A 27,237-nucleotide genomic window follows, 5' to 3' on the forward strand; every position below is an offset into this window, starting at 1 on the left:
CTTCAGCACAACCATATGGGTAAGAATCTCAACGCGTTTCTGGAGACTAGGCTCCCTTAATCATGATATTAATATTTTCCAAAATTCTGCTCCTCATTAAGGTAATGTGCCTTGTGAGTTGCAAATTTCTTGTACCACCAAATAATAGTTCACTCCTGTTTTATATTTGAGCACTTCTTTATTTTCCAAATTATGACAACTAAAAGCAGGGGGAAAACCTAGACTACAGGATTATTTTTTATTTTTGTAGAGTATTGTTTACTGCTGGCAATTCACAACTAAAAGCTGTATTTTTCCAATACGGCTTTCATATGTTCAAGCTTCTTACTTGCTGATACTATTAAACTATCCCACATAATGTTGTAAAACTTTGATGGTAGAGTCAAAGAAGCTGATTCCGTACCATAAAGAATGTTGGTTCTAATTATACATGTGACATCTCACCACAAAAGCCTGGATTGCAGATCAATGTCGCTAGGAGAGCACTCCCTTGTCAGTCCACCAGCACCCCTGCAACTTAACCTTGGGTGTTAATGGATTGCCATGACCGCTAGGACCTTCCATGTGCCTGACCTATTAACTTTTAGGAAGGCTGATCACTGCCTTCTCATCGGCATAATGCCATCATAATAAATTGCAATTCATGAGTACTCTGATGTATTGTCGAAGCAATTAAAGAATCATAAAGTCGAGTTTCACAGTGGGACCAAAATAAACATGTCTCCTAAATTGCAAAAATCTGTACAATAACCATCAAACAACCATTATAGTGTTTGTGAAGCAGGCGAGTTTTGTCACTTAGATTTAAACATACTGTAGGGATTTCACTCACTCAGGTGCGGCGGCTGACACTCAGGAGGCACGTTCCTTTAAAAGTTCACAGGGTTTATTACTTCATAAACCACATGGCAAAATAACAGAAAGCAAATAGCCTTTGGCTCAGGAAAAGAAAAGCAAGTGTCCAGTCCTTCAGGCTCAGTCCTGGAGCCTTAACACACTGAGGAGGGTCTCACCTCCACACATCTTCTGTGTAAAGCATTAGCCTATCTTATATAGAGCTAACCACACCCAGGAACCGATCACATGATTAGACATGTGGTCTGACATCACCACAGGTCCTGAAACACATATATATACATGGTTATGTGCAATAAAGAAAAACACTCCGGGCTACATCACAGCGACACGCCACCTGTGACACATACCTCCCGTCGACTACACACCCTTTACCCATGCTACATACCTTCCCCCTCTGCCTAAAGCCGTGGGGCTTGGCACTTTCTCACTAAACAAGGGATTCTTGATAGGGCATCCGCATTACCGTGCAGCTTTCCGGCCCTATGTTCCACATGGAAACTGAAGTCCTGCAGGGCTAAAAACCAACGGGTGACCCTAGCATTTCTACCTTTTGCTTCCCTCATCCACTTAAGTGGGGCATGGTCGGATATTAGTCTGAATTTACGTCCCAGCAGATAGTACCATAACGTGTCCATCGCCCACTTTATGGCCAAACACTCTTTTTCTACGACTGAGTAGTTCTCAGATGAAGGCAGCTTTCTACTCAGATAGAGAATAGGATGTTCCTCCCCATGTACAGTACAGACCAAAAGTTTGGACACACCTTCTCATTTAAAGATTTTTCTGTATTCTCATGACTATGAAAACTGTAAATTCTCACTGAAGGCATCAAAACTATGAATTAACACATGTGGAATTATATACTTAAAAAAAAAAGTGTGAAACAACTGAAAATATGTCGTCTATTCTAGGTTCTTCAAAGTAGCCACCTTTTGCTTTGATGACTGCTTTGCACACTCTTGGCATTTTCCTGATGAGCTTTCAAGAGGTAGTCACTGGAAATGGTCTTCCAACAATCTTGAAGGAGTTCCCAGAGATGCTTAGCACTTGTTGGCCCTTTTGCCTTCACACTGCGGTCCAGCTCACCCCAAACCATCTCGATTGGGTTCAAGTCTGGTGACTGTGGAGGCCAGGTCATCTGGCGTAGCACCCCATCACTCTCGTTCTTGGTCAAATAGCCCGTACACAGCCTGGAGGTGTGTTTGGGGTCATTGTCCTGTTGAAATATAAATGATGGTCCAACTAAACGCAAACTGGATGGAATAGCATGCCGCTGCAAAATGCTGTGGTACTGTGGTTCAGTATGCCTTCAATTTGGAATAAATCCCCAACAGTGTCACCAGCAAAGCACCGCCACACCATCACACCTCCTCCTCCATGCTTCACGGTGGGAAGCAGGCATGTAGAGCCCATCCGTTCACCTTTTTTGCGTCACACAAAGACACGGTGGTTGGAACCAAAGATCTCAAATTTGGACTCATCAGACCAAAGCACAGATTTTCACTGGTCTAATGTCCATTCCTTGTGTTCTTTAGCCCAAACAAGTCTCTTCTGCTTGTTGCCTGTCCTTAGCAGTGGTTTCCTAGCAGTTATTTTACCATGAAGGCCTGCTGCACAAAGTCTCCTCTTAACAGTTGTTGTAGAGATGTGTCTGCTGCTAGAACTCTGTGTGGCATTGACTTGGTCTCTAATCTGAGCTGCTGTTAACCTGCAATTTCTAAGGCTGGTGACTCGGATAAACTTATCCTCAGAAGCAGAGGTGACTCTTGGTCTTCCTTTCCTGGGGCGGTCCTCATGTGAGCCATTTTCTTTGTAGCGCTTGATGGTTTTTGCAACTGTACTTGGGGACACTTTCAAAGTTTTCCCAATTTTTCGGACTGACTGACCTTCATTTCTTAAAGCAATGATGGCCACTCGTTTTTCTTTAGTTAGCGGCTTTTTTCTTCCCATAATACAAATTCTAACAGTCTATTCAGTAGGACTATCACCTGTGTTTTCAATAGACTTCTGCTCAACACAACTGATGGTCCCAACCCTATTTATAAGGCAAGAAATCCCACTTATTAAACCTGACAGGGCACACCTGTGAAGTGAAAAGCATTTCCAGTGACTACCTCTTGAAGCTCATCAAGAGATTGCCAAGAGTGTGCAAAGCAGTCATCAAAACAAAAGGTGGCTGCTTTGAAGAACCTAAAATAAATCACATATTTTCAGTTGTTTCAGACTTTTTTGCTAAGTACATAATTCCACATGTTACTTTAGTTTTGATGCCTTCAGTGTGAATTTACAATTTTCATAGTCATGAAAATACAGAAAAACCTTTAAATGAGGTGTGTCCAAACTTTTGGTCTGTACTTTAGCTCTTGGGAAAGGACTGCTCCTACCCCAACATCTGAGGCATCTGTCTGAAGAATAAATTCTTTCTTGAAATCTGGGGCCATCAGAACGGGTTGCTATAGAGCCCCTTTCAATTCTTGGAAGGCTGATTCTGTCTCTTTGGACCATTTAACCATCACTGATTTTGTCCCCTTTAGCAGATCAGTCAGAGGCGCAGCCACTGTGGTGAAGGTTGGGATGAACCTCCTGTAATATCCCACGATTCCCAGAAAGGCTTTAACTTGCTTTTTGGAGAGTGGTTTTGGCCATGTTTGGATTGCCTCCACTTTCCTGATTTGAGGCTTTATTTCTCCACGACCCACTACATAGCCTAGGTACTTAGCTTCTTCCTTACCCAAGGCACATTTCTTCGGGTTTATTGTAAACCCCCGCCTCTCTTAAAGCATCAAACACCGCTTGGACTTTTTCCAGATTACTCTCCCAGTCCGGGCTAAAGATGACGATATCATCCAGGTACGCAGCAGCGTATGGCTTATGGGGTGCAAGGACTCTATCCATAGCCCTCTGTAAGGTCGCTGGAGCTCCCTGTAGGCCAAACAGCATCCGGACATACTGGAAACATCCATCTGGTGTAGAAAACGCCGTCTTCTCCTTGGCTTCCTGTGCCATGTGGATCTGCCAATACCCCTTCGTCAAATCCAAGGTGGTTATATATCTGGTGTGCCCAAGCCTTTCGATGAGCTCATCAACGTGGGGCATGGGATAAGCGTCGAACTTGGAGACCTCATTTAACTTCCGATAATCGTTGCAAAACCTCCACTCTCCATCAGGTTTTGGGACCAGGACAATTGAACTCGACCAACCGCTCTTGGATTCCTCAATGACTCTAAGCTTCAACATACGCTCCACCTCCTTGGAGATTACTTCTCGACGAGCCTCAGGAATACGATAGGGCTTCACATTCACCCGCACATGAGGCTCTGTTAGGACCTCATGCTCTATGACTTTCGTGTATCCTGGCAACTCTGAAAACAGGTCCCTATTTTTCTGAAGTAACTCCCGGCACTGCTGTTTCTGGGTCTTCGATAGCGTTTCCACTACAGTAACCGCTCCAACCTCACCTTCTGGGTTGATCAACAAAGATGGAGTTACTGCCGGCTCTCTATCTTGCCATGGCTTTATGAGGTTGACATGGTAAACTTGGAATGGTTTCCGTCTTCCTGGTTGGTGAATTTTATAATTTACCTCACCAAGTTTCTCGACGACCTCATATGGCCCTTGCCATTTGGCCAAGAACTTGCTTTCCACCGTTGGAACTAACACAAGAACTCGGTCTCCTGGATTGAACTGCCTAACTCTTGCAGACCGGTTGTAGACCCTGGCCTGAGCTTCTTGTGCCTGGAGGAGGTGTTCTTTCACGACAGGCATCACCTTTGCAATCCTCTGCTGCATCAGGGCCACATGCTCAATGACTCTTCTGTGCGGCGTGACTTCGGCTTCCCAGGTTTCCTTGGCTATATCCAGGAGTCCTCGCGGATGTCGGCCATATAGAAGCTCAAACGGTGAGAACCCTGTGGAGGCCTGTGGAACTTCACAAATGGAAAACATCAGATATGGTAAGAGACAATCCCAGTCTCTACCGTCTTTTTCTATAGCTTTTCTCAGCATTCTCTTCAGTGTCTTGTTAAATCTCTCAACAAGGCCATCTGACTGGGGATGCTACACCAAGGTCCTCAATTTGGAGATTTTCAGGACTTTGCATAACTCCCTCATCACCTTGGTCATGAAAGGTGTCCCCTGGTCAGTCAGGATCTCCTTCGGCAGACCTGTCCGGGAAAACACATGGACCAACTCACGGGCTATACTCTTCGCTGAAGAATTTCTCAAGGGAATTGCCTCAGGATAGCGTGTGGCATAGTCCAGGATGACTAATATATACTGATGGCCGTGGGCTGATTTAGCTAAGGGACCGACCAAGTCCATGGCAATTCTCTCGAACGGCACCTCAATAATGGGCAACGGTACAAGGGGGTTCCGGAAATGAGGAGTGGGAGCAGTTAGCTGACATGTAGGGCAGGACCTGCAATAGTTCACTTTTTCCCGGTGACACCCAGGCCAATACAATCTCTGCATAACTCGTTCCTGCGTTTTTTCCACCCCTAGGTGTCCACCCAAAATGTGTGAATGGGCCATGTCCAACACCTTCCGTCTATATGGACCCGGCACTACCAACTGCTCTACCAACTCCTCCCTTATTTTCGTGACCCGGTACAACAACTCCCCACTCATCAGAAAATGGAGAAATCTTGTGTCTGCCCCTGGCTCCTGTTGGCTCTGTTGTATCAGCTGCCGTTGCTCCTGCTGGCTCTGTTGTATCTGCTGCATCAACAGCTTGTTGGTCTCTTGCTGCTGTGACTGCGACTGGACCAAGTGTTTCAGAAGGTCCTCCATTTTCCCTGGCAATGCTTGCTGGCTTGCAATAGCCTTGACCCAGGACATTCAATAACAGACTTATGTCTCCGCTGGGAACGCTGTCCGCATTCTCCACCAATTGTAGGGATTTCACTCACTCAGGTGCGGCGGCTGACACTCAGGAGGCACGTTACTTTAAAAGTTCACAGGGTTTATTACTTCATAAACCACATGGCAAAATAACAGAAAGCAAATAGCCTTTGGCTCAGGAAAAGAAAGGCAAGTGTCCAGTCCTTCAGGCTCAGTCCTGGAGCCTTAACACATTCAGGAGGGTCTCACCTCCACACATCTCCTGTGTAAAGCATTAGCCTGTCTTATATAGAGCTAACCACACCCAGGAACCGATCACATGATTAGACATGTGGTCTGACATCACCACAGGTCCTGAAACACATATATATACATGGTTATGTGCAATAAAGAAAAACACTCCGGGCTACATCACAGCGACACGCCACCTATGTGACACATACCTCCCGTCGACTACACACCCTTTAGCCATGCTACAATACTTTGATGCAAATTATACACGAGTCAAAAAACAACTATAAAAAACCTTATGAAGATGCTAGAGGAAACCGGTACAAAAAAAAATCAATATCAATAATAAAATGTGTCCTATCGACATACCCTAGAGCGGTGTTTCCCAACTTCAGTCTTTAAGACCCACCAGCAGATCAAGTTTTGAGGATATTCTTAGTATTGTACATACAGGTGATAATTTAATCACCTGCTCAAGCATTAATTCTGTCACCTGTGCAATACTAAGGAAATTCTGAAAACATGACCAGTTGGTTGGTCTGGAGGACTGGAGTTGAGAAACGCTGACCTAGAGGATTGCTTGGCAAGAAGCCACTGCTCCAAAACTGTCGACATAAGCCAAATTACAATTTCCAGCTGCACATGGATAAAAATATTTTTTTCTTTTATATGAAAATGCTCTCAGGCTTGAAACAACAAAAATTTGAACTGTTGTTTGGCCGTAGTGACCATCATGTGTGGAGGAAAAAAGGCAAGCCAAGAAACACCATCCCAACTGACATGTTGCTTTGCAACAAGAAGGATTGTGGGCCTTCACAAAAAAAATAGATGGCATGAGGAAGGATAATTATGTGGAGATATTGATGCAACATCTCAAAACATCAGCCAGGAAGTTAAAACATGGCCTGAAATGGGTCTTCCAGATGGAAGACCCAAGTAAGGCGTGTACAAGCAAAGAGTAGGGTTGAGCGACTTTTAGTTTTTTAGGGTCGAGTCGGGTTTCGCGAAACCTGACTATCTAAAAAGTCGAGTCGAGTGAAATCGGCCGATTATCGCGAAAAGTCGGGGATCGACCAAAACACGAAACCCAATGCAAAGTCAATGGGATCTCTCTCTCTCTCACCCCCGTCCCTGAACAGAAAAGTTGGTGTTACACATTGCAAATCGCTACAGCGCACAAGCGAGAAGATGGCGATAGGCGTGCACGCCCCTAAGACCTATGTCATCACTCTGCCCACGCTCCTTCATTGGCTGAAAAAATGGCGCCAAACGCGTCATACGAAACGCGACTTTGGCGCGAAGATCGCCGACCGCAATGCCGATCCCACACTAGGATCGGGTCGGGTTTCATGAAACCCGACTTTGCCAAAAGTCGTCGACTTTTGAATTTGTCCGATCCGTTTCGCTCATGCCTAGCAGAGAGGTCTACATCTGATTTATTTACACCAGATCTGTCGGGGGAATGGATCAAAACTTTAGTAACGTATGTGAGAAACTTGCGGAAGGCTGCCAGAAATGTGTGACCTGAGTTAGACAATGTCACCAAATACTAACCACATGTATGAAAACGTCTGAGCCATTGGGAACGTGATGAAAGAAATAGAAGCTGAAATGGATGATTGGATTTCAACTTATCCTGATATTTTACATTCAGGACATATTCTAGTGATTCTAACTGACATGACAAAGGAAATATGTGCTCGGATTAAATGTCAGGAATTGTGCAAAAATGAGTTTTATTGAATATGACTTAGGTGTATGTAAACTAATAACTTCAATTGTACCTGTACCACAAGACCAGCAATATTTTAAAAAGCATGAATAATTTTCCTATTACTTAGCTTACTTATGAAATATCCATGTTAATGGAGGTATTCTTGTCTCCTCTAGTTGGTTATAGCGTAAAACAACGGTATTGAGATTGACAGTATGGTTAAAGGACGTTTCTGAAATCTCCTCAATCTGGTTGTTTTCAAGATGGAGTTCCTAGAAATAAAAAAATATAGAATCAATAATTAAAAAACTGTGATTTAGACTTTTAAATTACATAAAATAATATTCTACATATATTTGTAAACAAACGGGGATGTGGAAACCAGAAATACGACAAAAAACGATCCAATATATATATATATATATATATATATATATATATATATATATATATGTACAAAAGGTCTTTTATTTCATATATGACAAGAAAACATGGGGTTCATGGGGAACATGTGCAAAAAAACAAGCAGAAAGTGCAATCGTGCAAAAAACGACGTTTGGACCAGGACAAACCACATTTGGCATTTATATTTACCATATATCATATATTTTAGATTCTTTAATCGGCAAGATACTATTAAAAATTTGGTTAAATACCCTACCAATAGGGAGTGGATAATAAGCCAGCAGGATGTCATAATAATATACACTTCGACGAATGAGTAACAAGATATTCTAATTTTGGTATCCCATGTTTAAAATTAAACTACCTGGCAAGGGTACTGCCCAATTTTTATTACTTCAACCACTAACCTGGTCATATGACCATTATGATCAGGTCCACTATAAATCAAATGCCCCTATAGTCATATCACTGAAGGTGTGTCTCTTGTTGTTGATACTATCCCTCGTGCTATCCATCAAAAGATACATCTGTGAAGCAATTACCTCAAAAGCCGAAGATATTGGATGTGGAAGTCGGGGTCCGCACGTCTTACCCGATGCGCGTTTCAGAGACTGGCTGACGAAAGGAGACAGTCTCCGAAACGCGCGTCGGGTAAGAGACGTGCAGACCCTGACTTCCACATCCAATATCTTCAGCTTTTGAGGTTAGTGGTTGAAGTAATAAAAATTGGGCAGTACCCTTCCCAGGTAGTTTAATTTTAAACATGGAATACCAAAATTAGAATATCTTGCTACTCTTTCGTCGAAGTGTATATTATTATGACATCCTGCTGGCTTATTATCCACTCCCTATTGGTAGGTTATTTAACCTAATTTTTAATAGTATCTTGCCGATTCTAGAATCTATAATATATGATATATGGTAAATATAAATACCAAATGTGGTTTGTGCTGGTCCAAATGTCGTTTTTTGCACGATTGCACTTTCTGCTTGTTTTTTGCACATGTTCCCCATGAACTCCATGTTTTCCTGTCATATATGAAATAAAAGACCTTTGTACATATATATTGGATCGGTTTTTGTCGTATTTGTGGTTTCCACATCCCCGTTTGGTTAAGTTTTTGGCGACTGATCCGCATAATGTCGAAGATTGACAGCAAATCTATTTGAAAATAATAGGCTCACTATAAGATGATTGTTATAATGCTGTTATATACCATAATCATCCTAATATATTTGTAAACGTATGGGGAAAAAAAAAAAAAGAATTTCAAGTGCACAACTTAGATCTTTGAGATTCCAGATGGTATTAACTAGTCTAAGCATTTATCAGATGTTTGTAATTAAAGGAGTATGGATGCAGTCTCAGCAAATAATTTGTATTCATTGTCAGATGAAAAGTTATGTAGTGTACTTTTTCCTTGTAGTTCTTTTTAGAGGAATTTTAAAGCCTTGGTCATATATTTAGGATTCTGTCGGTGCCTAATGGCCCCCATATACTTTAAGTTAAAGTTGACTGAAGCAGCCAATTTTAGTGGACCAGCAGACCATTTAATGTCTATGGGGCCGCTTTCCACTATGTCCCAACTGACAATGTTTGGGGAGATAGGCAACTTACATGCAAAGACAAGATTCTTTGGCTATTCTTGGTGATCAGCCTCTGCCAAATATGTCTGGCAGTGGCTTTCTTTCTCCTCTCTTCCCAATGAACAGAAAACATGGTAGAGGAACAAAGATGGGGGAAGGGGCAGCAGTAGCTCATCCTCCATGTCTGTGTGAGACTATATGCTGTGAGAGAAGATGGTAAGCACTATGAAAATATTTGATTAGTATCACATCAGGAAGTGGCTGCCCATTTATTAAACATGGCAACAGAAAGTATAAAATTTAAAGAAGCCCTTGCATGAATTTTTTGTTTTTTTTACCAAATAGGTGTATGTAGTGTCAGTGTGTTAATATACTCATCTACCACTGCCTTCTCCGGTATTCAGCTCTGCTCCTCTTCTCAGTGACATCACCGCTCTTCAGACTCTCCAGGTCACTCTATGCGTGGGCCAGAAGTTTCTTTTACAATGCAAGTTTATGGTGCCTCGTTATGAGCGTCATTCTGACGCTCCATAGGCTTATATTGTAATAGCCACTTGCATGACCCAGAGAGTCAGCAGAGCAGTGATGTCACTGAGAAGAGGAGCAGAACAGTACTGGATCCCAGAGAAGGTGGCAGTAAGTGAGTATATTAACACACACTCTACATGGACATATACACAGATTTAGTGAAAAAAATAAAAGTTCATGGGAGAGATTCTTTTTTTTTTTAAAACTGGAATAAGGAGAAAAAGACCCAAATATGCAATACACTACCTACATCTAGTAAACATTTACAGCTGCAGTAGTCATTACTAATTCTTCCACAACAGACATGAAGCAGAACAAAAAGTTGAAGGGTTTCTTCTCCAGTGGCAATAATACCTTTCCTTCTGACTCTAGGTAATGGAGTATGGTCATTATACACAGAGGTCTTGACTCACGTCCTTCATTTACTTGGAGAATGTACAGCAGCTATTTATCAAATGCAACTTGGTCGTGGATTTTTTTTATTGAGATAGACAACACGCAATATTATAAATGTATGACTGGCCAAGCTTTCGCCTGCATTTCTTAGTTTTTGGATCTGAATATAGGAGACCGTTATAATCATATTGTTTATGTATGGCGAAACCCATTGAAGAGATTGATTTACAATAAAGAGCTCCAAAGCAACATGCTTTATGTCAATAAACTGGATGCATTGGTGGTTTGCTCACCTCAATAGACACCGGGAGTCCTTGTGGGATCGTTCGGAATTTGTTTCTGCCAAGACGTAAGTAAGTCACGTGCTGCAGAGGTTTGAAAGCTTTGGGACTGACATTGGCTTCACTCAGTTCATTCCCTTCAAGTTCCAGAGTTATTAAGTTCTTCAGATCTTAAAAAAAAAAAAAAAATCACAATTCTAGTGAAAATCTGTCTCTTTTACCAAATATTATCCTGCTATAGCCTTTTATATTACATTTCATTATAAAATATTACAAAACTCCTATATGTTTGTTGTTCCTTGTGGGCCCTAAATTCCAACTAAGGCTCCTTTCACACTAGCGTCGGAATCTCCCCGTGGCAATGCGTCGGGCAGAGATTCCGACGCTAGCGTTTGACGCATTGCACAACGGGTGCAGCGGATGCATTTCTCCGGCGCATCCGCTGCCCCATTGTGAGGTGCGGGGAGGTGGGGGCGGAGTTCCGGCCGCGCATGCGCGGTCGTAAAAAGCGGTCCGTCAGGAGCAAAAAACGTTACATGTTCCTTTTTTTAAAAATTCGCCGGAATGTGCATGACGGCGAAAACCTGATGTGTGAAAGTAGCCTTTGTAGGGTTTGCTTGATATTTGACAAGGCCGGTTATGCACATGTAGACTCAGGTAATTGCTGTATACACATTCAAAAAGTTTATAAACTGTAAACAGGAAAGGGACTATGTGGAAACTCTTATGTGCTGGGAAAACTTTCTAGCCTCGGTGCAAAGTTTTACATTTATTGGTGCAAAAAAAAAAAAATTGCGTAAAAAAATGTGTGTGTGCGTAACCTACTGTTTTATATAAATATGGCTTGACTTTATAAAATTGTGTTTCTAGGAGAAAAAAAAATATGCTAAAACATTCCAATATGTGTTACCAAAACCATTATTTACAAGTTAAAGTACACCAATCTACTTCATGATCTAAATGATTTAAGAAGCCAAATACAGTTTATTCTCATGCAGATATTCAGTTGTGCTCAAAAGTTTACGTACCCCAGCAGAATTTTTGCTTTCTTGTCATTTTTTTCAGAGATAATGAATGATAACACCAAAACTTTTCTCCACTCTTGGTTAGTGGCTGGGTGAAACCATTTGCTGTCAAACTACTGTGTTTTCTCTTTTTAAATCATAATGACAACCCAAAACATCCAAATGACCCTGATCAAAAGTTCACATACCCCATTTCTTAATACCGTGTATTGCCCCCTCTAACATCAATGACAGCTTGATGTCTTTTGTGGCAGTTGTGGATGAGGTTCTTTATTTCCTCATATGGTAAAGCTGCCCACTCTTCTTGGCAAAAAGCCTACAGTTCCTGTAAATTCCTGGGCTGTCTAGTGTGAACTGCCCTCTTGAGATCTCTCTAGAGTAGCTTAATGATATTGAGGTATTGAGACTGAGATGGCCACTTCAGAACCTTCACTTTGTTCTGCTGTAGCCAATGACAGATCAACTTGGCCTTGTGTTTTGGATTGTTGCCATGTTGGAATGTCCAAATACGTCCCATGTGCATCTTCCGGGCTGATGAGTGCAAATTTGCCTCAAGTATTTGCTGATAACTGCTGCATTCATCTTTCCTTCAACTTTGACCAAGTTTCCTGTGCTTTTGTAGCTCACACATCCCCAAAACATCAGCGATCCACCTCCGTGCTTTACAGTAGGAATGGTGTTCCTTTCATCATAGGCCTTGTTGACCTCTCTCCAAATGTAATGTTTATGGTTGTGACCAAAAAGTTCAATTTTTGTCTCATCACTCCAAATTATATTGTTCAAGAAGTTTTGAAGGTCTGTGCTGTTTTGCGTATTGTAAGCAAGACACTTTAAGGCATTTGCACAGTAATGGCTTTCTTCTGGCGACTCGATTATGCAGCCCATTTTTATTCAAGTGCCTCCTTATTGCGCATCTTGAAACAAACACTCTGCTAGTTTTCAGACAGTACTGTATTTCAGCTGATGTTATTTGTGGGTTTTTATTTGCAACCCAAACAATTTTCTTGGCAGTTGTGGATAACATTTTTCTTGGTCTACCTGACCGTGGTTTTGGTTTTACAGAGCCCCTGATTTTCCATTTGTTAATCACAGTTTGAACGCTGCTGACGACTGGCATTATCAATTCCTTGGATATCTTTTTGTATCCCTTTCCTGTTTTATACAGTTCAACTACATTTTCCCGTAGATCCATTGACAATTCCTTTGCTTTCCCTATGACTCACAATCCAGAAATATCAGTGGCTGGATGAAAGATGCAAGAGTCTGTCTGGATCCCAGAAACTTACTCAGCTTTTATGCATACACACGGATTACAAGCAAACAGGTCACAGGTGAGGATGTTACCTTTAGTAGCCATTCAAACCCATTTGTGTCAACTTCTGTGCATGTTATCAGGCCAAAATCACCAGAGTATGTGAACTTTTGATCAGGATCATTTGGACGTCATTATGATTTAAAATGAGAAAACACAGTAGTTTTACAATAAATGGCTTCACGCAACCACTAACCATGAGTGGAGAAAAAGTTTTGGTGTTATCACTCATATTCTCTGAAAAAAAGGAAAGGAAAAATTCTGCCGGGGTATGTAAACTTTTGAGCACAACTGTATAAAAAGGAATTGTGATGTGTTCTAGGCTTGTGCTAGCTGAACGCTAAATTACCTTTTAGACTGTCTTCTTCTAAATTACCAAGTTTATTTTCATTCATTTTAAGCTCCTCCAAAGTAGAAGGTAATTCTAGTGGGATCTGGTCCAGGAGATTTCCATCCAAATACAGACGTCTCAAATTCTTTATTGACTTTGAAGCAAAGCAGAAAAACAGTCTGTGGCTGAGCATGTCAGTTGGATCCTGGTATACAGTTACATGACAGCATGAGTGCAAGATAATGTATTTAACAAGTCCTATTTGCAGGAAATCTATGTGACAGCTCCACTTCTAATGGCCAATCCATTATTACACTTAGCAATAATTCAGGCTACAGATCACAATAGTTATGACATGGCTGACAGACTATCGTAATATGGGCATTCCTTCCCCTTTATTGGTCTTTACTTTTTATAAGGCCACCATACAACAGCACGTTAAATATTTTTACTGTTACTAAGCGTTCGATTATTTTTATATGGGGGGATTAAAAAATGATGACGCAAAATTACAGCCTCGGTATTCATAACCAAATCAACATAACACAAATTTATTACCTATCCAATTTATCTCTACATTTCAAAAGTGATTTCCATTGGTGATCACTACAGATGTCATAGGCGGTAGTCCAGTTCTGTCCAGACACATGCCAGCATATCCTGTGATATGGAATCCATTATGTCAGTAATCCGTTGACTCAGGTCGCTTCATCAATGTTTCACGCTGCAACTTCTTTCTCTGAGGCTACATCAAGGACTCGCTGCAATTGTTCCCAAGCCACAGGATCTGAACGACCTGAGGAAACTCCATTGCTGAAAAGTTGTAGTCCATGTCCAAGGATGTGTTGGCACGCTTCTGGACAGAACTGAACACCTGCATTGTCACCAATGTGAATCGCTTTGAACATTTGAAATGTACAGATCAAACTTAGATACATGGTTCATAACTTTGTGTTAATGCTTTAGTGTTGTGTTCTCACAGTTATGGGTACCGAGGCTGTAATATTGCACCATTCTTTTTGAATTGCCCAGTTGAAGACCCTGTAGATTAAGCACATACATATGAGTGAGAACATACTGTATATGTATAAGCTCACTAAAAATATCTATGGGTTCATACAAAGTGTACAAGTGCTCAGTAGTGATGAGCGAATATACTCGTTACTCGAGATTTCTCGAGCATGCTTCGGGGTCCTCCGAGTATTTTTTAGTACTCGGAGATTTAGTTTTTCTTGCCGCAGCTGAATGATTTACATCTGTTAGCCAGCATAAGTACATGTGGGGGTTCCCTAGCAACCAGGCAACCTCCACATGTACTTATGCTGTCTAACAGATGTAAATCATTTAGCTGCGGCGATGAAAACTAAATCTCCGAGCACTAAAAAATACTCGGAGGTCACCCGAGCGTGCTCTAGAAATCTCAAGTAACGAGTATATTCGCTCATCACTAGTGCTCAGCGATGGTGGGCACAGACCCAGATCGATCTACATGGCTTTTAAGGGTAACAGTATATTAAAAAAATTAATCTAAAGTTTAAAAAAGGAGGGTTTTTATTGGTTGGTTGTGCTTATTTAATAACACAGGACTTTCAGGACAAGTTATAAGATAACCATTAGGCTGTTTTCATGCTAGAATTTATTTGTTGTTTTGGTTGATGGTCAGATGGCTTTGGTCCATTTAGAGTAATTAATCGGTGAAATAACATTTGCAAGAACTCTCGATCCCAACTATCAGCCTAAACAATCCATTCAGTCACCCAACAAATCAGAGAAACGCTTATTCGTCGCGGGCAGTGATTTTCAAGTGCTTTTAAAAAGAATCGTTATTTCCCTGTGTAGATAGGTGATGTGATGCCAATTACATAATCAATGCAAACCAAACACTCTTATTAACGATAATTCTGTGCTCATGTAATCTTTATCAGCCCGTCGAAGCATGCCAGTAAACGTCTCCTTAGTGACCAGGCCAAATTTTTCAAATATGTGTCACCTTATGTGGCAAAAACCCTACAATGTTTCAACATATCCCAGTGATTTTGAGATTTGTTTTTTTTGTGACACTTTATATTTTATGTTATTGGTACATTTAGGTTGAATTGTACAGTAGTTTTAGTGTTTTCAAATAAATGTACAAAATGCATTTTTTAGGGACCTATTTAGATTTGAAGTGACTATGGGGATATGTATATATTCGAAAAACTCCAAAGATAATACCATTTTAAAAACAGTACCCATTAACATATTCAAAACTGCTGTTAGGTAGTTTATTTACTCTTCAGATGTTTTTCAGGAATTAATACAAAGTGGTATGACATGAATGAATTATTTTTTTTTTACTACCTAATTTTTGTTAACATCTGAAGAGGTCACTGTATTTTGTGGATTATAAGGCTAGTGCTTTGCCATGAATTGCTATGGAAACCATCAGGATCACACAATCATGGTGTCAAGGTGCCGATGGGTTACAGAGGGAGTCCCCACTCTCTTGTTAACCATTTAGATGCTGTAGTCCCTATCGACAGCAGCATCTTAGAGGTTAAACTGCAATGGTTGGTGCCAACACCAACTGTGGCTGATGGAGTAGGGTGTCAGCTATAGTGTACAGCCGACTGCTGCTGGATTGTCACCCGTCATTGGATGCTATTTACTTAACTCAGGTCATTTTTAAGTCATATTGGTGGTCGATAAGTGGATAAATCATCTGGCATGTAGCCGATCATACCGTGTAAAAGGCATTAGTATACTTCACTATTCTGTCCAATAAACAAACAAATCTGCACTAAAACAATATAGCTTGCAGATTCAGCCTCAAAGGGCAATTATATAGATAATGAATATACCTAGGTTAGTAAAACCATGTTCTGTGATACCACATTTCCATGCACAGTAGTCTAGACATTGACGCTAGCCAACAGATTGTCGTGGAGAAATGTCTTTCGGGCAAGTCAGATTTCAGACTGCTGGTCTCTTCGTTCTCTTGGAGCTAGGCCGTCGGCAGAAATGTCTTTAGCAGCTTTCTCATAGAGCGCTCCTGTGTATAGGAGAGAAGGCTGAGATGGCGGTCGGCCGATTACGTTCCAATGTGTATAGGGGGGTCTGTCTCCTTATTTCGGCTTCCCCCATTATCCAACATTCTTTTAGTCCTTCTTTACTCCTCTCCAGAGCTTGCGACAGACCTCTAACGTTGCGGAGCACATCAAGACGTTTTGGCTTTATCGATTTTTTTTATGTTTTTTTCTGTATTGTATTTTTTCTTAGGTAGCAGTGACCCGCTTGCTTGAGGGACCATTTGAAGGCTGCACATGTGGCTTGTTGGCCCATGCATGTGATAAAACTGTGTAAGCTTTGCTTTTAACATATTTTTTCTTTTAAGGCTATGTTCCAATAATGAGCATTTGCTGAGCTTTAAATATTCCAGCTTGTTTTTTTTTTAATTTAGTTTTTGAGTGCACTTTTTTTTTACACACGTTTGTTACGCTACAGTTTTTGTCTCTTTTTGGTATGTCATGCTTTCAATTAAATAGTTTTGTTTTTGATACTTCCTGTTATTTGATTTTGACAAAACTTTGATGCAGTCATGAGTGGATTACATACATTTTTAGTTCGTCTCCACAGTGTAAACGCACTAAGAATGCAATTGCGTTTTTTTACCTGCTGATTTTCCGCATATAATGCACTTTTGTGGGGTAAATCTGCACATAAAATTCATAGTACTCACAAGAGAAGTTGGCATGTTGTGGATTTGAAACACACACCGTAGATCAGTTTACACTGCGTAAAAAGAAAAGTACAGTGGGCAGGAGATGGCGATGAATCCCATCCACTTTGCTGGAACTATAAGACTGTGTTTTTAAATGGGCAGCTTCAGAAACTCATTGTGGGCACACAGCCATAAGGGTTCGTGCATACGTTAAGTATTTGCTGCAGACATTTCTGCCCTAAAACAGTGTCTCTTGGCATAAAAGCGCAGGATAAAATACGTACCGTACTTTTTAATGCATTTTTTTACTTGCATTTTTTCCCATGCATTGGAAAAACACTGAAAGAATTGACATTCTGCATTTGAAACTGCTTGAAATCTGCAAGGTAAAAATATTCAACGTGTGCATGAGACTTCAGGACTCTCATAACTTTGCTTTTGCTTCAGTTTTTGTGGCAAAACTGCAAGGAAAAATCTGGACAAAAATGCAGCAAATAATTAATGTGTTCACATCCCTCTTGGTTTCTGTCTCAGCATAGTAAAGCCACAGAAATTCAACCTCTGAGAACTCATTCAAACCTGTGCAAAATAATTTCAATTAATTTTGAATCTGGAAACATACCTTGAATGCAAGTGGATCGATACCTGTAGACATAAGTTTGTTCTTGCTCAGATCAATCCTTTCAAGATTAGGCATTCCATTAAATGCCTCTTTAGGAATGGAAGTAATAAAGTTTCCTAAAATATATTAAGATACATCTTTTATTTTTGTCCTCTTCTTCAAGAGGTGTTCAAAGTATTATTTGAAAGGATGTCCCCATCTCCCAATAACATCATCGATCCCTGGTCCCACTTTAGGTTTGAGCTTGACCCAGTACAGAGTTTCGGTGTTGAGCACAAACCCAACTTGCCAAACCCAATTTGCATACATGCGGTCACATGCCGACTAGATGGGCGCGTTTGAATCCTCATATACTGTGCTCTGCATGCTGTGATGACTCTCCAGTGTCGGTGGTGGGTGCATAACCACAAGTATGTGATGTGCATACATGCGGTCACATGCCGACTAGATGAGCGCATTCTCAATGCAAGTGTACTGAGGAACACTGGGCATAGTCTAGTCAGTGTGTGGCAGGAGTATGCAATTGCATACTTGGGGTCAAATAATTGCCCACTTCCAGTGCTGGCACCAGAGAATCCTCACAGCACGAAATATGTGCGATGTGAAGATTCCCAAGTCAGACGTGTAACCTAAGGCCAGACAATCCTTTACTTCTCAATTATTGCAGAAATGTTTTCCTGTTGATATTATTTGTTATACTGTTCTAGTCTTGCTGTCTGCCATGACCCTGATCTTTTAATGTAAAATAATTGGAATAAAGGATTTTGGAGTTCTATCATGTCTATGCAACAATTAATTCAAAGTACAAACAGAGCTCCGTAGCATTGGATTAGAGAATCTGCACACCCCCTTATGTTGAACCCATGTGTATAAAATAGTTTAGTGCTATTTGCTTACCTAGAAGGTCCAAGCTTTTCACATCAGGGTCTGATATAGGAGGTACGCGGGTCAGTTTAGCATTGGAACAGCTGACTGTAATTTCTGAGATGAAGCAGCCGGGAGGCAGTGGAGGATGATGGATTTCTGTAGGCCTATGGGAACCTGGAATACGTCTTCTTGATACTCTAAAAACATCGCCTCTTAGGTTATAGTCTTCATCATCGTCCTCATCCTCCTCCTCCTCCTCATCATCTTCTAAGCCCTGTTCCTTTCTTTCTCTCTGATTTCGTTCCATTGCTAACCGGTTCACTTCCTCTTCTCTCCTATCTTCTTCTTGATTTTTCTTCTTTTCTGCCTCATTTTTTTTCTTTTCTTCTTCTTCTAACTTGCGTCTCTCTTCAGCCTCAATCCTCATTTCCTCTTCTTCATACACTTTTCTTCTTTCTTTCTGGATACGTTCTGCCTCATCATCTGTATTGTCTTTTTGTAGCCTTTTCTTTTCTTCTTTCTTTCTTTGTTTTGACAATTTTCCCTTAGGCTTTTCTTTGTCATCATTTGTATCTTCCTTCCTGACTAGCTCATCCATTTCTTCTAGGGTATAGGGTAATTTGTTAAGAATGACATCATTGGGTTCAGTCGGTTCTGGAGAATCACCAGACAATTCAAGTACATTGTCCCATGCAATACTGTTAAGTACTTAAATAGGGTGGTGACCCAAAGAGAGATAAAATGGGAGAATATAATAAAAGATGAGAAGTTGGATTAGTATTTTTTTACATTTTTCCCACAAACATATTTCGTCTTTCCTTTTTTTTTCTTTTACTCAAGCAAAATTAAAATTAATTTATACACCAGATTCTTACTGACAGATCGAACACCACTATGCTCCAGTCTTGTACTTTGTGTGTATGCCTTTTAGTTGTCGAGCTCAAGTTTACACACTGTTTATTTGGGATCAAGAGATGCTGGAATGATATGAGTGTAAAAGTTTTAAAACCTTAAGAAGAATATAAGAAATTTGTGTCTTTTATTGTGGGAATACTGAAAAAGGTCCATGATATATATGGCTTGACTGCTAGGCCACCCCTGAGATTTGCCATTTTGGTAAGCTATCAATGGAAGTACTAGATGCCCTCGACCTAAGGAGTCTATAGGCATATAATGTCTTTTACCATAGATTCAACGCTTCAAGTAGGCCATATCTTGTGTGTATCGCCCCAAAAATATATTAAACCTAAATAGTGATACATATATTTTTGTTTAATATATTCTTCCATTCTGACTGTAGATTTTATTTTGTTTAAAGGATTATGAGGGCATCCATTTTGTCTAAGACACTGTTCACAACATTTAGCAATCTGCTTTATAGTAGCTACATGGAGCATAGCAAAACACTGACTCATTAAAGAGGTTGTCCACTACTTTACCATTGATGACCTATCCTTAGGTTAGGTCAGTGGTCCCCAACTCCAGGCCTCGAGGGCCGCCAACAGTGCAGGTTTTCAGGATTTCTTTAGTATTGCGTCGGTGATAATGTGATCATCTGCACAGGTGATGATTCCAACCCCTGTGCAATACTAAGGAAATCCTGAAAACCTGCACTGTTGGCGGCCCTCGAGGCCTGGAGTTGGGGGCCACTGGGTTAGGTCATCAATGTCTAATTGGTCAAGGTCCGACACCTGACACCCCCACTGATCAGCTATTATCGGTGGAGGCCGCTGGCCAGAAGTACTCACTTGATGAGCTGGTCATCTTCTGATAGTGGCCAAAGCAGGGTACTGCACATCCGCCTGCTATTCAAATCAATAGGAGACAGATGTGTAGTACCCTGCGGCAGCCACTATCAGAAGACGAGCAGCAGCTCATCAAGTGAGTACTTCCGGCCTGCTGATGCTGCCGCCTGTACTGATAACAGCTGATTGGTGAGGGTGCTGGGTGTCGGACCCTGATCGATCAGACATTGATTACCTATCCTAAGGATAGGCCATCAATGCTAAAGTAGTGGACAACCTCTTTAACGTCTATAAAAAAAGCTCTCTAAGCTTGCTCTAATTTGTGTAAAAGTAATTGTGTAGGGAGGGAAAGGATATGAGCTATTGCGGGGTGGCGATGGGTTGTAATGACAATAGGGGACCTGCTGAAGGCACCTGTTGTCGCTACCTTGATCCTCTTCTAAAGCTGGGCTACATGCTGAGCTTCAAAAGAGGCCGAGATTTATATATGTTTTTTTACAAACTTCTGAATGTTTTCATCAATTAAATAAAAATGAAAAAAAGTGGAATTTGGTATTGTTGTAATCGTACTGATGTAGAGGATCAGGTTTCCTGGTCATTTTTACCGCACGATGAACACCGCAAAAGGACAACTTAATAAACAATTCTGGAATTGCATGGTTTTCACTATTTCACTTCAATTTAAATTTTTTTCCTGTTATTCAGCATGATACAGTAAAATAAATGGTGTCATTCAAAGATACTACTTGCCCTGCCAAAATACAAGCCCTCATAATGTCAATAGAAAAAAAGTTACGGGTTTTGGAAGAAGAGAAAAAAACGCAAAAACAAAAAAAACAAAAATGTAATCTAGAATTTATTTTTCTGTCCAACATGTGTAATAAAAAGTTATAAAAAAGTTGCTTTAACCACAAAAAGGTGCCAATGAAAACTACAGCTTGTTGCACAGAAAAATAAGCCTTTATTCAGTACCGCAAAAGGAAAATTGTTAAAACTAACGATTTTTATAATATGGCAAAACACGATCAAATAATTTTTCTTTTCAGTTTATTTATTGTGTAAAAATAATAAAATATTAAAAACTACATCAATTTATTATTGCCATAACCATGCTGACCTGCAGGATAAAGTTAGCACTTTACTTGACCGGCATGGCGAATAGTGTTAACTTTAAAACAGGGTGGAAAAAAAATGAAAGAATTGCTGATTTATTTATATTCCTCCTTACAAAGAGTGAATTAAAGTTTTAATAAGTTATATGTACATCAAGGTGAGGTCACTGGCAAATATAATTAATCGCCGGAACGGTGAGAAACTTATGGCTTTTAAAATATGACTCTAAAAAAGTTAAAAAAAAAAAAGAAAACATTAAAAAAAAAACACTTGGCATAAAGTTTTTTTGATAAGAGTATTCATTTGTTAACCATTTCCATTCCATCAGTCCTTTCTTTCATGCCAAAATGTGCAGATGTGTATTTTTTTTGCTATAACTGGAGCGTTTCCCCCCAGGGCTGTTTTAAGTACATACCTACTGTACTGATATTTGTGGGAAATAATGTAATTTGTAATTGTATTGCATACTGGTTAATAATTTTAATAACATACATTAAAACCAATTTGTTTCTTAGCTTCAGAAACTAAAACTTCACAGAGACCTCAGTGAAGCCTTTTACATTGGCTTTGCATGTATGTAAATGTGCGTTCTGGCACCATGCAAAAATGTTGTGCAAGTGTTAACAGGAATCATAATGGAAGGTGTTAGACAGTGTCTGGTGAAATGCTGATTATACTCTGGATTAATAACACAGCTAATATTTCATGCAAATTGTGTGACTGTTGAAATTATTATATTCACTTGTATTTTCTCTACTACTGTTTCCTTATATTTGCAAATATAGTTGTTCTTTAAAGAGTAACAAAAATTTGATTTTTTTTAAAATTATTTTTAGGCATATTAATGTGTCTGCAGATCAGGTAGGGCCCCGGTCCTGAGACCTCCACTGATCACTCAGAAAAGGTCTGAAAAGTGTGCAGCTCGTGATGAAACAGCACACAGCTCGTGCCTTAGGCTAGGGTCACATTGCGTTAGGGCTGTCCGTTTAGCGCATAGCACTACGGACTGCGCTAACGCAATGTCCCAAAAGGGATCACGTTAGCCGTTCCCGCTAGCGTTCGCGGTCCATCGCTCAAATGACGGCACATCGCTAGCGCACGCCCAATGTGGGCATGCGCTAGCGATGCGTTCGCCATTACAGGCAATGGCAGCGTTAATGGACTTCGTTACACCGCGTTATGCCGCGGTGTAACGTAGTCCGTTAAACGCGGTCACATAACGCAATGTGACCCTGGAGCACGCACAGCAGATTGTGGATACAATAGAAAGCCAAGTAACTCAAACTTACTGTTTAATTGTAAAAAGCTTAAAGGGGAGTTGTGTAACTAACATTTATTTTAATCCTGAATGTCTGCCGTAACCTCTGCCCCCACCCTGAAATGAAGTGTCATAAGTGAAGTCCATGTCAGGGGCTGAGCTAGTCCATGCTCTACTGAACAAGCGTCATTTGTCAATTCCAACGTGGGATCTTTTCCCTGTGCAATATTCTTTTTAATGCACACTGATGGTGCACTCCAATGAAAAGTGATGAGCCGACAAAAGAGTGCACTGTCAGTGCACATTGTAAGGAGATTACCCAGTGAGAAGAGACCGTGCCTGCCCTTGAAACCGACATCACCACACCTAATGAAGCATTTGTGAAACACTTTGAGTGTGTTTGGTGGGTGAGCCCATTTCACCTTGGCTGGCAGGATGTATACTAGTATATCCTTGCATTGATTGACTTTTTACTTCAATACATTTCCCTCGGCATGCCACTCTTATTTTCATTGTGCATGTGTCATTATGAATTGATTGCGTTTTTTTCCTTTTTACTTGGACTATTATATCCTGGAGTTTCTTTCCCTTTAGTTCACCCACCAACACATGGCAGTTGTGTCTTCTGTGTTGGGACGATCACAATTATTAGCGTTTTTGTTTTTTTAATTGTTTTTTTGCTGCAAAAAAAGTTATTTATTTGATTAAAAATGTTTGTGTCCTGCACTTTATCATTATAGGCCTCTGCTGTATGCTCGTGCCATTTTGGAATCACTACCCCTCTCTGGTTTATAGTTTTGGTTTATATACTTTTATAGGAATTGCCTATGAAGAGGCTGTCTTAAAAGAGGGGTAACATCAGCCATAAACCCTGTCTGCTGATTATGCACCGAGTCCGGCTCCCAACACTTTCCTAAACAACTGGTTATGAAATACAAATTGCATATGAGTTCTGGACCTGAAATACCCAGGGACAGGGGCATAACTATAAGCAGGGGTTGAAGTTGCACCAGGGTTCAAATAATGAGACCACTAATATTACCAATATGAGTAATACTAATAAATCTCTGTGACAGTTGGGGATCTCGTTGGAAATTTCGCATTGGGGTTGATAAGTTTCAAGTCTCGTCACTGCCCAGGGTCTGTATTTTTACATTATTGTCTAATACCTAACAGAGGCTAGCATGCACAATATGAAGTGTTGCCTTTATTTCAGAAAAAAATATAATTTTTTATTACTAAATTATATTTCTTTACTATTATCAATAAAACATCATTTTTTTTGTTTTGCTATTGTGAGGCGAGACTTCTCGTACAATGAAGTTTTATTGTTAGAGGTTAGAATTCAGTCATGTTATATGGTGCAAAAGAGGGTCACCTTCTGTAAGATAATGAATTATTCCATACCAGTCTGACTGCACACTGGGCAGCATTCACCAGCGGGGATCTCCGTCTTTGGACAGGTAAGAGGGGGGCAGACCGTCTCATCACAAATCTCTTTCCCATTGGAACACATGCAGGTCAGGCACGGCTTAGGAGACCACACTGCCTTATCGTACATTGCTATGCCATTAACCATGCAGTGACCTTTCTTTGCTGCAAAATAGAAAAAAAAAATTATTGCTTATTATAATAAGACAGAAATTTGTGGATGTTTTCAATTGCAGATTTGTCATTTGGATTGCATATTATAAGGCAACATTCTTGGTGTATAATTAGTGTTTCCAAACTGGATTCATAGGTCTGCTAAGACAGATTTAAGGAATATCTCCATTTGGAGTGGTGAAATGATGACAAATAGTTAACGATATAGGATTATTTCAACTCAACCATTGATCAGATCGGGAGCCCAAAACAGGGTTTTTAAGTCCTTTTGTGAATGAGACTGTAGTTTGCATGCTTGACCACTACTCCAGTCACTTTACTAGGTCTTTAAGAGCAGTACCATGCATGTGTGACTACCCACCCATAGACAATGTGTGATCGAATGGAGATGTCAGGATTCAAACCTAGCAGCTCCTGTGCACCAGTCGGCAGCTCTTCCTTTTGACCTATTCAGCTGGCTGGACAGTTCCATGCTTATCCAAATACTTGAACCTATGTTGTTGCTGATGTCTCCTCCCTGAGTTTTCTGTTGGTCACCACCCTGAGTTCCTGATTGGCTCATTCTGATTGCACACCCTACTTAAACCTGGCCTTGCTCTCAGTTCCTTGCGTGATTATTGAGCTACCTGCCTTTAGTCAAGCTTCCTTCCACTTGCTGTTCCTTCAAACGACACTGCTGCTCCTGGTAAATGACCTCTGGCTTCCTTGACTACGATTCCTGCTTATTCCTTCAAAGTACATTGCTGTTCCTGTGTATCGACTCCTTGGCTATCCCAAACTACGACTACGCTACCTGCCGGTGCTGCCTTAGTGGCTGCAATATCACTACTCCAACCAGGTCAGTCCGTAAAAGGAGAGGTGGTCATGCATGCTCATCATTGGCATCCAAGATACAGGACCCCTGTTCTCGTAATCTGTGGGAGAACCAGCGGTTAGACACCCCCTAATTCTAAATGTATCATTGGTTCTGTGTATACATAATAAATTATGTAACTGGGTTAATCCTTTTATGTAGTATTGTAAAGTACATTAGCTAAAACAAGCCAACATGTACTGTATTTCTTCTCAGTTTTGTAACGGCTGTTGACTGTGACCAATTATAGCTCATTGTTCTATTTGTAACCAAAGATATGCCTTTTATTTTATTTTGCTTATTGAGGGTTTTGTGGTGGGTCGCACTAGATTGTATTTATAGCCTCTCTTAATGGCTTTAATTAATATACAGCATGATGATAAAATGGTTTTCATTATTTTTTTCTTTTTTATTTTAACCCTCTGTTGCTAATATGGTTACTGTTAAAATAACCTGATTGGGAGGCTAAGTAGCTTTACTTTTCTCCTGTACCATCAGTGTTTTGTATGTGTGTGCTCTGCGGAAAGTGGGAAACACATCTATTGCAATGTGCTTTCTCTAAACACACTAAAACTAGCATCATACACAAGGAATTAATTACCTGTTTTTCCAAAATGGTGTAGTTAAGGCATTTTGGGCTAAGAGGAGGAAAACCCAAGGATTTGCACACATTTCTAAATTTTGAAAAGTCAGGATAATGTTGTTCATCTAAAACTTACCAAAGATTGACATTGTGTCACGATCCAGGTTTGGATCTGTGGCAGATCTGGTTTCCCTCAGATTAAACCTTTTTTACTTTCAGTTCATCAGGGGTTAATGCAGTTTTCCTTCCCCGGTGGCCGCTGGTGTTATTGCATTGCTTTGCATTGCTGCTGGGTCAGCTGATGTTTGTGACCACTCCCACCATCCTTCAAAAGGTCACCTGATGCATCAGCTGACTGTTGGTTATACAGGTCCTTCTGGATATCAACCAGGCTGGAAAAGGAGCTTGCTGAGTGCTGTTGTTCTTCAGCTGAATTCTCATATCTGGTGCCTTACTCTGCTGTGCTGTGCTTTGCAGCAGAAAAAGCTAAGTTTGGTGTTATTGTTTTATTGTCCCTTTGTTGTGTAACTTCCCATGTGTTGTATTAGTGGTGCGGTGGGACCAGTGCTCTCACCTGCCAATTCCCTACTTAGGGATAGGTGCAGGGCATGTGAGGGCTGAGGTATCCAGCTCGGCGACAGGTTGAAAGAACCTGTATCGGGACGTCAGGAAGATTAGGGCACATCCTTAGGAGAGTTCAGGAGGTGTCCATTTCCCTCATTCCCTATCGCAGGGCCCACCGTTGTTAAAGTTTCCCTGGTGTCCCCTGGTGTGTCTTGCTGTCTGGTGACTGACCAATTGTTAAATCGTGTCACACCACTGCGGTCACATTGTGACACATTGGTATTGGCAATGTTGTCTCATGAAGATAATAACAAAAAGTTACTTCAGACCCCTTCTCTGACCCAAATTGGAAAGCCACTAAATAGAGAGCAGTTCCCACTCCAGCAGACTTTGGATATTCTAGATTTAGAGCAACGAGAACTAAAAAGATATCTTTATCTAAAACTAAACTTATGATTTTGGAAGAATTATATAATGCAGTATACAACTACAGTATAGCTTTATAATAAAATGTGACATTGTAACGCTAAACTATCACTCTTGAGGTCTTTAAAGGGGTGTTTCACTATCTAGAATATTCTTTCTAAATATCTATCTTTACACCTAAACCACTTTTGTAATTATTTTTTTATGAAATACCCTACACTGTTCCCTATCTAACTAATCCCTAAACTTGTTTTTCTACTGCACCTCCAGTGACGTTTTGTTTGAGAGGAGTCTCAAACAGGACACCACAGAAGGCTGGGGCTGCACTCACTCCCCTCAGCCTCTCTTGCTCCTCCTGGAACAGGACATCACCCGGTGACAGCACAGCAGTTAC

The 27,237-nt window shown here is 40.6% G+C and overlaps 2 protein-coding genes across 9 annotated transcripts in view; one reads left to right on the plus strand and one right to left on the minus strand.

The window, feature by feature from the left end:
• The window catches only part of CENPP (centromere protein P), a 406,761-nt gene that overhangs the window by 287,112 nt on the left and 92,412 nt on the right, over positions 1 to 27,237 (plus strand). The gene's annotated exons all lie outside the window — the stretch shown is intronic.
• The window catches only part of ECM2 (extracellular matrix protein 2), a 43,562-nt gene that overhangs the window by 4,553 nt on the left and 11,772 nt on the right, over positions 1 to 27,237 (minus strand). For 5 of the 8 annotated variants that reach the window (XM_069736907.1, XM_069736908.1, XM_069736910.1 and 2 more), the window contains exons 3-8: positions 24,220 to 24,408; positions 18,727 to 19,404; positions 17,830 to 17,945; positions 13,526 to 13,661; positions 10,852 to 11,009; positions 7,775 to 7,914 (exon numbers count right to left, since the gene is read on the minus strand). In XM_069736907.1, coding sequence (XP_069593008.1) covers positions 7,775 to 7,914; positions 10,852 to 11,009; positions 13,526 to 13,661; positions 17,830 to 17,945; positions 18,727 to 19,404; positions 24,220 to 24,408 — 1,417 coding nt within the window. The remainder of the gene's footprint in view (positions 1 to 7,774; positions 7,915 to 10,851; positions 11,010 to 13,525; positions 13,662 to 17,829; positions 17,946 to 18,726; positions 19,405 to 24,219; positions 24,409 to 27,237) is intronic. The other 3 variants (XM_069736914.1, XM_069736912.1, XM_069736911.1) reach the window with 3 other exon arrangements.

Source organism: Ranitomeya imitator, chromosome 8, assembly GCF_032444005.1.
Source record: "Ranitomeya imitator isolate aRanImi1 chromosome 8, aRanImi1.pri, whole genome shotgun sequence".
Taxonomy (NCBI): domain Eukaryota; kingdom Metazoa; phylum Chordata; class Amphibia; order Anura; family Dendrobatidae; genus Ranitomeya; species Ranitomeya imitator.